We start from the raw sequence: 13,668 nt of genomic DNA, 5'->3' as shown, positions 1-13,668 counted from the left end.
TGCGGCTGCAGTTAGGTGTTTACCTGTGCAGCCATCTTGGATCCTCCCTCTTTCTTCTTGTAACTCTAAAATATATATTTTTATTGATTTCAGAGAAGAAGAGAAAGGGAGAGAGTGATAGAAACATCAATGATGAGAAGGAATCGTTGATCGGCTGCCTCCTGCATGCCCTCTATTGAGGATTGAGCTTGCATCTGGTGCATGTGTCCTGACAGGGAATTGAACTGTGACCTCACGGGTTGATTCTCAACCACTGAGCCACGCTGGATGGGCAACTTTTGTGGTCTTTGCAGCTTGGCCGTGAGTGGCTGCTGCCTAGCTGGAAGGCCCACCCTAAGAGGGGCAATTCAGCTTTGCATTTCTGAACCTCTCAGTGCTCCCTGATTCGTTTACTCTCTCATTCAAATTCTTTGTTGGATGCAGAGCAATAAACTAAGAATTTATCTGCACTTTCCCCCATAAAAATTAAATAATTTTATTGGAAAACCAGGACACATTTTGCCTAATTGCTTATGTAATTAAGATTCCATTAGTGTAAGCGTTTAAAATAAAATGAAACTATCCAAGTACCAAGCTGAAGAGGTCCCAGGTCCCGATTCCCCCAGGCAGCCCTGGCTCATGGACTTGTTGCCTGTGTATGAGCTGGTGCTGCTGTAACAAATCTATAACCTGGAGGGCTTACGCAACAGGCTGTATACCCTGGAGGGCTTACACAACAGGCTCTATACCTGCTGAATCCCCAGAACTCCCACCGTCAGCTCCACTCAGGCCCCCACTCCAGCCTGCCTCCCTCCTTTTGGAGGCTCCACCACATCCCTAACCCCAGCACGCTTAGAGAATTATTCCCCTGGTAAATATCTCCTTGTTGTTTCCTAGAGTTTGGAGGTGTCTCAGAGAAACAAGCATGTGGGTCCAGCCTCCATCCTGACCCCTCACCCCAGCCATCCTTCCATCTGCCTGTCCTTGAATCTGTCTTTCCAAATAGATTTCTGAAACAACGTTCAAACAAGACTATCATTATTTCCAGATAGGATTTCAGGCATTCTTCTCTATTCTTTTTCTGCATTGCTTCAATCTATATATATATATAAAGCTAATATGCAAAGTGTCCCCTTGGGAGTTCTGCTGGGAGACCGGGAGTTGGATTGCTCACTATGAGGTGTCCTGAACATCAGGGGTCGGTGCAGAACAAAGGAAGCCTCCAGCTGGCAGCCGGGAGCCTGCAGATGGAGGAAGGGAGGCCCCGATTGGCCCTGATCACCAGCCAGGCCTAGGGACCCTGCCTGTGCATGGATTTTGTGCACGGGCCTCTAGGTTTTTTTTTTGTTTGTTTGTTTGCTTTAATAATACTGTACCATTTTTACAAAAACAAAGTACTCTTTTGAAAACTGAGATGCATTTTCCCACACATGCTGAACCTGCAATCAGGTACATGCCTTTGCCCAGAAAGTGAAATCAGACCTTTATAGTCCACAGGCCAATGCTCTAACCACAGAGCAAACCAGCCAGGGCTCATGGAGGTGTCATTTTTAATGACATTTGTCAACAACTCAAATGTCCAACACCGAAAGGGTTAGCAGTTTGGTTCTGGTGATTTTCAAACGTTTTTTCTTATGTTCCTTTCTAAACAGAACGCATTCGTATTATAATCCTCATACAGCTATTTTTACTTTGCAGAGACATCTGGTTCTGAAATGACAGAACCACTTCTCCCATTATCTTAAACAGTTGTGCAGGACAGCAGTGTGATCAGACTGCAAAAGACAGGGTGTGTGCAAATTCTTCTTCAGCCATGATCCACTTTTCATTTGCAAAGGAGGCTTGATAAAAAAAAATAAATAAATAAAAGGCCCTGGAGGTGAGAGAAAGGGAGACATCACTGAAGAAGGACTCTGCAGTGTGAGGCTGCTCAGCTGGAAACTGAGAATGGGAGTGATGGGAACAGGGAGGCAGGGGGCTGGGGTCGTGGCAACATAGACTGAAAATGAGCATTGATTCAGTCACCATAAGTTACCCCGATTTTTATCTACCTGCTTTATTGAGCAAATAGCCAATGAGGACAGAGACCCGGGTGCCATTTCCTAACCTGGAAATGAGCTCTGGGGCAGCGATGTCTCAGTTCACCAGCGCCCCCTCCTGTTGGATGAGCCACATGGCAGGTCCAGAAAGGAATGTGATTTTACGGAGGAAGAATGGAGATCCTATCAGAGGGAGGGACCAGAGGAATCTTGAAGATCCAGTCTGGCCCTAGAGACCAGGGGGCAGCATCTCACAAGTCCCTTATCAAACGCCTCCAAAACCAGGGTTCCAAGTTTGCAAAATTCTGCCTACCGTATGTCCCCTTACAGTTTCCTGATGCATTTTAGCATATCAAAGTCATCAAGAAGTCCTGCAACAAAGGAACTAATTTAGCTTTTCCAAAAATCTGTGGTCTCCTTTTACAAAGAAAGCCCTTTAACACCTCTTGGAAATAACGTCCCATTGGAACCAGTGCTGAAGAGGATCCATACATGAACAGGGCTGGGCTGCCCTGGGATCGGTCTGGAGACGGGAAGCTCCAGTCACCTTGGCTCGGTTTTCACGTTGGGGCCTCAGGAGCTGGGAGCTCGCTCCCTCTCAAACCCTGCTGGCTGGGCTCGGATGATAAGGATGCTGGCAGCGTTTAGTGCTTACTCTATGCCAGCTATGGGTAAGCGTTTGATGTATTCACCCATCTCATTCTCACAACAGTCTATAGGGTGGGCACAGGTTTTTATAGATAAGAAACTAAGTTGAGCCCGGCAAGCGTGGCTCAGTGGCTCAGTGGTTGAGCGCCAACCTATGAACCAAGAGGTCACAGTTCAATTCCCAGTAGGGGCACATGTCTGGGTTGTAGGCTTGATCCCATGGGGGGCGTGCGGGAGGCGGCCGATCAGATTCTCTCTCATCACTGATGTTTCTGTCTCTCCCTCCCTTTCCCTTCCTCTCTGTGATCAATAATATATATATATATATATATATATATATATATATATATATACACACACACACACATATATATATATATTTTTTTTTAAATACACTAAGTTGAACTCTCACTCATTGCCAGTGGAAACACAAAACTGGTACAGCCATGTTGGAAGACTGCTATACAGTTTGGGATGGGTCTAAATCCAAATAATGCCCACAGGGCCACCCGCCGGTCTCCTGACCTGAGGGAGCTCTTGCTGCAGATAAGAGAGGGTCCCAGAGGAAAAAGGGAGGGACTCGCTTGTTTCTGAAGTTCTCCAGAGGCAGACGCTGAGGGGGACCAGGTGTGAGGGAGGGAGGGCGGGCAGTGTGGGGTAGGGACTGAGAGAGGGCTGGCTGCCTGCTGCTCCTACAAAGTAGGGGGCACAATAGAAGGGCCAAAGGAATTCCTCCTGGAGCGGGAGGCAGCCAGGTGACGGGCAGCACCGTCCTCATCCTCCTTGCACCTGCTGGTATCTCGCGTTCTGCCGCTGCCCCAGGAGCCCACCAGTGTTGAAGTGGGGACTTCCTCCCAGGCCAGAGGGAGCAAAACCACTCAGCGGCCTGGCAGGGGCAGAGACCTGTGCCCCAGGTGTGTGGGGAGCCTCCCTCCTCCACCAGGGGGTCAGGGAAGGGGAGACCTTCCGAGGCCATCTGGGACTTTTCCAGGGGGCACCCAGGAATCTCTGTGGGGCCAGCACCAGCCCCCACACTGCTCAGCAGAGGGGCCCAGAGGACCCGGCCCCCCAGGCCCCCTGCCCTTTCCCGGTCCGGCCCCGTAGGAACCGGGGGGAGGGGAGGTCTGAGTGTTTCCCGGTTCGGTTCATTTACCAATGAGGAGGTGGTGCTCATGAGGGCAGCCCAAGGCCGGGTCTGCCTGGGCTCCAGGAAAAGGGAAAGGCACGCCCCACCCCCACTTCAACCCACCCCCACCGCCAGGCCTGCATAGGGCCTGGGGCTCCTAGTCTGGGGACTCCTAGTCTGGCCTTTGGGCCCTGTCGGCTGTCCTGTTCTCCCCCAGACATACCTTGGGTGCCCTCACCCAATGCCACCACTGGGCTGGGCTTATCTGTCTTCCTGGTTGATGGAGATGTTCCTGGGGCAGCCCCTGCCCGCCCCACAGGCTCCGGGCCAGGCCAGGTCTCCAGGAAGGGATCAGTGCAGGCCTCGCACCCCTCCTAGGCAGCCTGTGCCTGAGGCTGGGCCTGAGCAAACGGGGCTGTTCCATGGCTGGGTCCTGCTGCCCACCTCCCAGGCCCTTCCTGCTCCCTCCATCTCCCTCACCCCAGGGGCTTATTCTGGCCCCAGGGGAGTGTCCTGTCTCCCCAGACATTGAGGATCTCCAACCTTAACCTCTCCAGCCCCTGGGAGTGAATGCAGTCACCTGGAAGCTCTGCCCTTGTCAAAATTCCTAGTCTGACACACCAGGGAGTTGTGCGTTGTCATGTGCCTGCCACTAGGGGGCTTCCTCTCTCCGCCCATCTTCTGTCCTCAAGGCCCCTCTGAACAGCCAGCCCTCTCCCACCTCCACCTCATGCCTGGATCTGATGGGAACTGCCGGGTCAGCCTGGCTAGAAGCTGGAGGACATACGGTTTCATTTTGGACCTTGAGTTTTGTTGCATTTGAACCTTGAATCCTGATGCCCTCACTGCCCGCATTTCTGATGGATGTTTTTCTTGCACTGTCTTGTTTACTCTATTTCTCCAATCTGGTCCCCTTCGCCGCCTGATGCCTGCTGACGTCCTCTTCCGATTGCTTCCAGGCCCTGCCACACGGTCACCTTTGAATCTCTGTTCGGGCCCCACTGGGAGGGTCTCACTGTTTTTGAATTCCGAGTCTTCCATTTTCCGGGTTCTCACCCGGACTCGCAGGCAGGCGGGCTCACACCAAGGGCCACTTTTCTACGGCTGCTTCACCCTCTTTGTGGCCTAAAACAACATCGGTTTATTGCCTTCACGTCTGTGGCCTAGGATTCTGACATGCATCTCCCTGACGGAAGCCACGGCTTCAGCAGGGCTGCTTCCAGTCTGGAGACTCTGGAGAACCAGGGCCTCACCTTTTCCAGCTCCCGGGGCCTCCCTCAGCCCGTGGCCTGTGCCCCTTCCGCCTGCCGTCTTCAAAGCCAGCAACAGTGGGCTGTGTCCTTCTCCTATCACATCGCTCGGACCTCCTCCTCTGACTCCTTCCAGTTTGAAGGGCCCTTTTACGCGGGGCTCACCCGGATAATCCAGGAAAATCCCCCATCTCATGCCCTACATTCTGCACCAGCAGAGTCCCATGGCGGTCAGGAGAGAGGTGCCCACACCCAGCATCCTTGTCCCCCTGGGGCCCAAGCAGGGGACACATTCTGTGTCTTCTCACCGGGTCCCGCAGGACTGTGCCTCCGTAAAATATGGTAGCGACCATACTTTGGTAAAGACTGCTGTTTGAATTTTAACCCTTCTAGTCTGGCTCCTGCACCTGGTTAAACACAGGATGGTTACCTCAGCTTCCAGGTGGAGGCTAAGGCAATTTTCCTGTGCCTGGGACCAGGACCACAGGAGATTGATTCCCACTGACTCAGTAGCTTCAGAGATAGAAACTGTAGATAACCTTTAGAGACTAACCTCTGAGCTGCTTCTGTATTATTGGCTTTCGCAAGATAGGGCCACATTCCAACGTCCAGCAGGATGGGAATGGGATCAACCCTGTGGGCTGTTCTCAGCCTTTAGAATTTAGAATTTAGAACAAAGGAAAACTCCTGTGGTTTAGGCCTTTAAAAAGACTGCCTGCACTGAAACAGTGTGGTGCTCTTGTGGCCGTCCTGGCCAGTTTTTCAATAAATCCTTGCCTGCTTTTTTTCATCAATCATCAGCCTCTGGTGGTCTTATTTTGAACCCAGGGTTTGACCCCACAACACTCCGCTGCTCACACAGCACCTTCTTCTCTTGGGCAAATGTCATTGTGTTCCTCTCTCTGCCTTGGTTTCCCCACTTTCCATGAGAGCTTTTTGGTATCGCCTCCCAGATAAACTATCTGCACCCCCGCCCTGGTCCCAGGTCAGCATTTGGGGGGCCGCACGAAGACCAGGAGCCCTTGGCATCTGTGGGATGGGGGCCACGGGCATGAGCACTGGGGTGTTTGGGGGTGCTCCTCCACAAAACCCCACTCCAGTCGTCCTGGCGCCCAGGTACCCTGGCGCTCCTAATGTCCTCCCATAAATCACCTTTCTGATGGAATGAACCTGAGTGGGTTCTGCTGTTGGCAAACCCAAACCTGTAATAGTACAGGGGGGTGGAGAGAGATTGAGGCGTTAGGGAGTGATCTTGGGGTGGGCGGGACACGGGTGACCATGGGGGTGTCCAGGAAGCCACCTGGAGTCCACAGAACGTTCGGCAGCCACTGGAGCATGCAAATGTGTTTATTAGAAACACACATTAGGACGGGAGGCTGGGCTGCAGGAACGAGGCAGTCCAGGGCAGGAACAGGAGCAGCAGCACCAGCCAGGGGGGCGGCCCATGGATTCTGCCGCGGGCTATCAGCGTCTGCATCCATCTGAAGTGAGTGCTGACGTTGGTGTAGACGCCCGGGCGGTTGGGCCGACCACAGCCCACTCCCCAGCTCACAACTCCAACCTGATACCACAGCCCTTTCCTCTCGCAGGTCAAGGGTCCGCCTGAGTCACCCTGGGGAGCAGAACGGGTGAGCAGGGCCAGGGGCCAGGGGCGGGAGGGGTTCGCAGAGAGCAGGAGGGACTGTAGAGCCGGGAAACCTGGGTACACATCTCACTCCTCCCCCAGGGAGCGCCCGAGGCTCTGCATCTGCAAAGGGGGCTTCGGTCTCCACTCCTCAGGTGGGCACAGGCACCGCTCGGCAGGGGCTGGGTGGGGGGGAGACGAGGGCCCCGGAGGCTCCGGCTGGGGGGGGGGCACTCACGAAGCAGGCATCCTTGCCGCCTTTGTCGTTGCCAGCACAGACCATGTCTCCCCAGATGTTGTAACGGAAAGAAGGCTCTGTGAACATGTAGTTACACATGGTGGTGTTTATGATGCCGACCTCCACCTCCTGGAGGGTGTAGGGAGACGGCAGATCTGCAGAGGAGTTGGGAGACAGAAAAAGAGGGCGTCCTGAGACTCCCCTCGGCCGCCTGGCTGGGGGGATGGTGTGGGTTACCCGGTGGGGGCAGGGCAACCGCAGAGCCTCGAAGGGGAGCTAGCATCCAGCACCTCAGGGATGATGAGCAGAACCACAGAAGGACCCAATAACTGGACCAGCCGTTACAGCTGCTCCCAGTTTCCCTACGTGCAACATGCAGGTGACAGCGGTGAAGAGAGACCGGGAGCATCCACGGGGGAGGGGTAACGCAGCTGAGATGTTTTAGGATGAACACATCTCAGGGCCTGAGCCAAGCCCTCCCACAGCACCCCCAGGCTGCAGCGCAGTCATGACCCAGGTGACCCAAGAAATGGCAGAGCCCGACAGGAAGCCAGGTCCGTGCAATTCCCAAATCCGGGCTGGGATCACTGCCTTTTCCTGCAGAGGGTCGTGACCACAATTACACCAAAAGCTGATGTGTCGGCAGAGCCTTCCATCTGCTGGCACGCTGCTACCCTGCTGTGTGAATGCTTTTAACCCCCAGAGCCACCCTATGAGGTGGGAACTACTGTCACTCCGCTGTGCAGGTGAGGAGGTGGAGGCACAGTGAGATGAAGTGCTTACACAAGGTCTTGCTGGAGGCCAAGGACAGTAGTTAGCGTAATCAATGTGAGAAGTTCCTCAGAAAGCTGATGGACATCTCCAGCAGGGCTAAAGATCTCCTTATCATTACCTGCTGCCAAACAGCTGAGGGCAATTCCCCCAACCTGATAATCCTTTATTGTTTACCAAACCTTACCTTTGATGTGTACATCTGCTTTGCTAAAGGGAAAAATCCTATATAATAAAAGGCTAATACGCAAATGACAGAATGGTGGAATGACCGGTCACTATGATGCCCACTGGCCACCAGGGACAGACACTCAACGCAGGAGCTGCCCCCTGGTGGTCAGTGTGCTCCCACAGGGGGAGCTTTGCTCAGCCAGAAGCCGGGCTGGCGAGCACAGCGGCAGAGGTGGGAGCCTCTCCCACCTCCATGGCAGTTCTAGGGATGTCCCTAAGCCATCAGTCAGACATCCCCCCAGGGCTCCCAGACTGCCAGGCTGAGGGACACCTCCCCCCTTAAAGTGCACGGATTTCATGCACTGGGCCTCTAGGGTGTTAATAAAAAGCTGTGGGTAGACAGCTCTCTGGGTCAACTTCACTAGAGAGCTGGTTTCCTCCCGAATTTATATTTCTTGTCTAGTCCCTATTCCACATGTGTCAAACACAAGGCCCGCGGGCCAAATCCGTCCCGCCAGGCCTTGCAATGTGGCCCGCACCGCGCTGTCATCACTGCACTCCGCTGCGTTTCCATCACAATGACAGTTTATGACTGTTCAGGAAACCATTCGGCCCGCGATTTAGGCTGGATTTTAGATTTTGGCCCCTTCTCTGATTGAGTTCGACACCCCTACTCTATTCATTTATGCGCAGCCCTCCTCCAGATTCCTGAACCCTTGCTGCGAAAAGACTGCGGCAGGTCTTCCAGCTAGCGCCTGGCAGAGCTAAGTTTCACCTCAGGCAGGGGGGCTGCACAAGACACCTGCCACCTGTGAGAATGCCGGGGAGCCTCGGGCCAGGGAGGGAGGGAACGGTCTGCCTGGCTGGGCCTCCCTGAAGCCCTCTGGGGCCAGGCAGAGGCGCTTTATCCGGCCCCTTCTACCGGAAAGGAAAGGACCCCACCTCCAGAGGGAGGCGAGCCTAGTGTTGACTTCCCTATCCCCCTTGCCAATTCCAGATGTGTGACCATCCAGAGAGAGCCCTGGCTGCTCCAATGACCCCTTCTGGAGTCTTGGGCAATGTCCATACCCTTGCCAGCTTGCTCATCTGTAAGGTAGGTATAAATAGTGCCAGCCTCATTAGCAGGGAAGCTCCTGACGGGAGATAGGCGGTACTCTGCTCGCTCCTGAGTCCTCAGAGCCTCGAACAGTGCCCAGCGCAGTGTGCGGGAGAGAGCTTCCTCTGTTATTATTACTGTTGTTGAGGGTGAGGCAGGAATGGGCCAGGCCAGGGAGCGGGTAGGGGGCAGTCCGGGTGGAGGGCCTGTGCCTCCCCTGCAGAGGGCACCTTGGGGGAGGCTGAGCCCAGCGGCTTCAGGGGATTCACGGTGAGAGATAAGCAGGGGGTGGCTCATACGGACTCAAAGACCTCCTGCAGAGCCACGGTTCGAGGATAGTTGACATTCTGAGGACAGAGAAATGGGCTTAGCGTTCCCGGAGAGCAGGCCAATGTGGAGGAGCCGGAGCGGGGAGGCTGGGTGGCTGGGGGAGGGGTGAGCACCTTTCTGACAGGCCCTCCTGGGAAGGCACGTGGGCATTTCTTCATCGTCAGCTGAATCCAGTGGCGTTGGCAAAGCCGCGCCCTGGAAACACGCTTTGCCAAAAGGCAGGAGTGTTGTCAGCTTGACCTTCAGCCCAGGTGCCAGGGGGTGCGTTTTATTTAAATCCAGCACCAGGAATGCAGACCACTTCGGCCCACCCAAGAATGTGCATAATCTCCTTTGTTTTAGTAAAACTTCCTGGTTTTTTTTTTGCTGTTTGGGCAGTATTGGCTCGGTCCCTGTCCCTGTCCCTGTCCGAGGACAGTGGTCCCATCCAGCCCCAGTTTTTTCCTTCCATCTCTGTGTCTGTCTCTTTCATTTCCTTTTCTCAATCCCCAGCCGCCCCGCCCCTCCCCAGGAAGCGGACTCTCTAGCCCAGTGTTTCCCAACCTTCTCTCATGATGAGAATCACCTGGTGGAGTTGTTAAAACACAGATTCCTGAATCCCAACTAAGAAGTGCTAAACTAGAATTTTTGAGAACATATAGGTAAAACTGCATACCTAACTTAGTGCTCTGTATATAAAATCTGTCTTAGATCACTAGTTAAGTATACAATTTTACCTATATGTTCCCAAAAATTCTAGTTTAGCACTTCTTAGTTGGGATTCAGGAATCTGTGTTTTAACAACTCCACCAGGTGATTCTCATCATGAGAGAAGGTTGGGAAACACTGCTCTAGCCGAGCTGGAGGTGGAAAAGAGATAAACATTTTCACCCTCCCACCCCCCACACCCCTGCAGGTGGAAGGCCAGCCTGGGCCACGCTGGCCCCCTCTCACCACTCGCTCTGGCTCCGGCTCTGGGGGGAAGAGGGAACTGCGTGGGCACAGGAAGTCCTGCCCTTTCGCGGGGAGCAGGAGTGCACAGCAGGTGGGGAGAGGATGCTGACCAGGCCCACCGAGGGGCCCAGCTGATGCAGCTGGAACAGGGGGCTGAGGACCATGCCCCTGCTCCCCTGCCCTGGACACCCCCCGCCTCCTGTCCCCAGCCTCACCCACATTTTCTTGGATGTCCCCCCAGCCGGTCACCCAGCAGTCAGACCGGTTCTGGAACTCTTTGAAAGAGGCGAAGACACAGACGGGCTGGATGGACTTGGAGTAGGTGACGGGCGAGGTCAGCCGCAGCATGGCGATGTCGAAGGCTGTGGCCCCCAGGTACTGGGGGCTCAGCACGATCTCCCCCACCTGGTAACGGTTGCGGTAGGCCTGCAGGTTCCAGAAGCTTGGTGCGGCGGTCAGCTCGCCAAACTGGACTGTCCATGAACCGGGGTAAAGGTTACTGCAGAGGGAGAGAGCGGTCAGGAGCCTTACCGAGGGCGGGCTCCCTGGCAGCCCGGGGCCTGTTCCCAAGAGCGATGAGCTCGCCCTGACCGGTTTGACTCCGGACAGAGAGTCAGCCTGCGGACTGTACGGTCCGGGTTCGATTCCGGCCAAGGACATGTACCTTGGTTGCAGGCACATCCCCAGTGCAGGATGTGCAGGAGGCAGCTGATCATCTCTCTCATCGATGTTTCTAGCTCTCTATCCCTCTCTCCCTTCCTTTTTTATTAAAAAAATCAATTTAAAAAATATATATTTATTTTATTTTATTTCCCTTTCTTAAAAAGAGTGGTGAGCTCAGCCGCTGTGGCTCCGTGGTTGAGCATAGACCTATGAGCCAGGAGTCACGGTTCGATTCCCGGCCAGGGCACAGGCCCAGGTTGCAGGCTCGATCCCAATGGAGGGTGTACAAGAGGCAGCCGATCAATAATTCTCTCTAATAACTGATGTTTCTATCCCTTTCCCTTCCTCTCTCTGAAATCAATAAAAACATTAAAATAAAAATGAGTGGTGAGAGGTTGTCCACAGAGGTTGCAACCCTCTCAAATCCCAGAAACTGGGGACTTCGGGGGTCGGGGTGGGGCAGGCGTGATCTGGCCAGTCACTCAACCAGCCTGCCACCTCTCCCAGCCCGCCTGAAACAAGAACGCAGATGCGCAGATGCCCACGTGGGACGCCCCGCAGAGCGGTCAGAGGAGCTTCCAGGGCCCTCGCTGGTTTGGTTCTGTGGACACAGCGTTGGTCCCGGGCACACACCGTGGCTGCAGGCTTCTTCTCCGGGGCTGGCCCTGGTCGGGGCTCTTGCAGGAGGTAACCAGTCGATGTGTTTCTCTCACATCGATGTTTCTCTCTGTCTTTCCCTCCCTCTCCCTGAAAATCAATGGGAAATGCCCTCCGGTGAGGATTGAAACAAAACAGCTTCTGGGGCCCCTGTGGCCACAGGCCAGCTTCTGTGCGCACTCACCCACCTCGCTCGCTCCTCCCACCGGCGGCTCACCTCCCCTGGGAGGGGCGGGGAGGGGGTGAAGGCTAGCAGTGCCATTGGGGGAGAAGAGAACAAGACAGAGACAGGAACAAGACACGCACATGTGCCGGGGAATGTTCTGGAAGACCCTTCTGGGGGGAAACCGAACGTTCCCTGCGGGCCCAGCTGCAGTGGGGCCCGCGCACAGCAGAGGCGGAGAGCAGGGCGCGGCTCACCTCTCGAAGCAGTGCGCCGCCGTGAGCACCCAGCGCCGGTTGAGCAGGCTGGCGCCGCAGGCGTGGTAGCCCCACAGGCGCAGGCTGCCCTGCCAGGGCCAGCGCCCGAGCGCGGCGTCCATGCCGCCCACCACACGCGTCCCCACGGCCCGGCGGCCACAGGGCCCTGGGTGGATGGACAGACCGGACCGGACTGAGCTGTGGGCGACGGGCCCGAATGCCCACCCCGGCCACCGGGGGGCGCGCCAAGGGAAGGGGCTTCCCGGGAGGGGAACCGCGCGCATCTTGGGGTCACGCACCCCCACCCCCACCCCCACCCCCACCCCCACCTCCACTGGGTCTGCAGGAGCCCCCCCCTCCTCCCCCCAGGGGCCCACCAGTTACATGTGAGCAACGACGAGTTCCGGAAACCTGGGGGAGAGGGATGGAAAGGTGAGGCGCCCCTGGCTCGCTCGCCCAGGGGTCCAGTCAGGGGGCGAGCGCTCCGGACGCCTCACCTGGAAACAGCGTTTCTTCCTCCGGCCACCCTGAGGGAGGCGAGAAGGAAGGTGAGCCACGGCGGTCTCCGGGCTCCCCATCCTGGCCCCCCCGCCCCGCAGGGCGCCGGCACCTCACCCAGCATGTCCAGCTCCACGCGCACCCACAGCTGCACCAGCAGCAGCACCGCCGCCGCCGGCGCGCCCATGCCGCCTCCCGCGTCTGGCGCCCCCTCTGCGCCTGGCCGCGCCGCCCGGCTGAGGCGCCCCCTGGGGGAGCGGGGACCCCGGCTGCCACCTTCTCCCAGCTGGACCTTTCCGGGTCGGAGGGCTTTGGGAACACCTGACCTTTCTGGCCTTGGAGCTTTTCCTGGGGCTGGATCAGCCGCACCCCCCGGATAGGGCCCAGGAACCAAGGCACAGAACAACCCCCTCTGGTCTGCACCTCGGGGTCCCGCTGCCCTGCTGCTGCCCAGGAAGCAGCAATGACCAGGACTCCATGAAAGAGCTAACGGTCAGCTCTAACCGGTTTGGCTCAGTGGGTAGAGCGTCGGACTGGGGGGGTCCCAGGTTCGATTTCGGTCAAGGGCACGTACCTTGGTTGCGGGCACATCCCCAGTTGGGGGGGGGGGAGGTGCAGGAGGCAGCTGATCAATGTTTCTTTCTCTATCAATGTTTCTGGCTCTCCCTTCCTCTCTGTAAAAATCAATATTTTTTTTTTCTTTTTAAAAAATAAAGTGCTAGCCGGAACCGGTTTGGCTCAGTGGTAGAGCGTCGGCCTGTGGACTGAAGAGTTCCGGGTTCGATTCTGGTCAAGGGCATGTACCTTGGTTGCGGGCACATTCCCAGTAGGGGGTGTGCAAGAGGCAGCTGATCGATGATTCTCTCTCTTCGATGTTTCTAACTCTCTATCCCTCTCTCTTCATCTCTGTACAAAAATCAATAAAAAATATATTAAAAATAAATAAAAAATAAAGTGCTAACAGTCTTCACTGAGGCCTGCTGGGGAAGGGTGCTTAGGCTGGGCCAGGAAGGGGAGATAAATGATGGCCCTGGGCCTTGTCTCTTCCTGAGGAGGCACACAGGCTAGTGCCCCCTGCCCAGGCTGCCCCCTGGTGGCAGGCCTCCGCTCCTCTCCTCCTCCTCCTCTGGATTAAATCTTGAAAGGTGGAAAGGATCTTTCAAACACTTACATTCCTGGGGTGCTGGGCTAAGGAAATCACCAACACGGAAGCGAGAGATACCCT

General features: G+C 55.7%; 1 protein-coding gene across 1 annotated transcript; it reads right to left on the bottom strand.

Moving 5' to 3' along the window:
- Window positions 1-6,393: 6,393 nt before the first annotated feature.
- LOC118703707 (testisin-like) lies at window positions 6,394-12,630 on the bottom strand. Its single transcript, XM_036410798.2, has 7 exons — window positions 12,561-12,630; window positions 12,443-12,472; window positions 12,323-12,356; window positions 11,946-12,203; window positions 10,421-10,704; window positions 6,905-7,059; window positions 6,394-6,654 (listed from the first exon to the last, which is right to left on the bottom strand). The coding sequence occupies exons 1-7, from the start codon at window positions 12,628-12,630 to the stop codon at window positions 6,406-6,408; spliced, it is 1,080 nt and encodes a 359-aa protein (XP_036266691.1). The 3' UTR covers window positions 6,394-6,405.
- Window positions 12,631-13,668: the final 1,038 nt, after the last annotated feature.

This window comes from Pipistrellus kuhlii, unplaced genomic scaffold (genome assembly GCF_014108245.1).
Source record: "Pipistrellus kuhlii isolate mPipKuh1 unplaced genomic scaffold, mPipKuh1.p scaffold_m20_p_4, whole genome shotgun sequence".
NCBI classification, from domain to species: Eukaryota; Metazoa; Chordata; class Mammalia; order Chiroptera; family Vespertilionidae; genus Pipistrellus; species Pipistrellus kuhlii.
Note: the sequence above shows the minus strand (reverse complement) of the source record. Positions and strands in the feature narration are given on the sequence as shown.

Excerpts from the sequence above, each read along its gene's own strand:
- LOC118703707 (XM_036410798.2), bottom strand. The coding sequence starts at position 12,630 with ATGGGCGCGCCGGCGGCGGCGGTGCTGCTGCTGGTGCAGCTGTGGGTG. Across the intron at positions 12,357-12,442 it reads GGAAGAAACGCTGTTTCCAG|GTTTCCGGAACTCGTCGTTG; the intron begins GTGAGGCGTCCG and ends CCTCTCCCCCAG. Across the intron at positions 12,204-12,322 it reads TCGTTGCTCACATGTAACTG|CCCCTTCCCTTGGCGCGCCC; the intron begins GTGGGCCCCTGG and ends CCTCCCGGGAAG.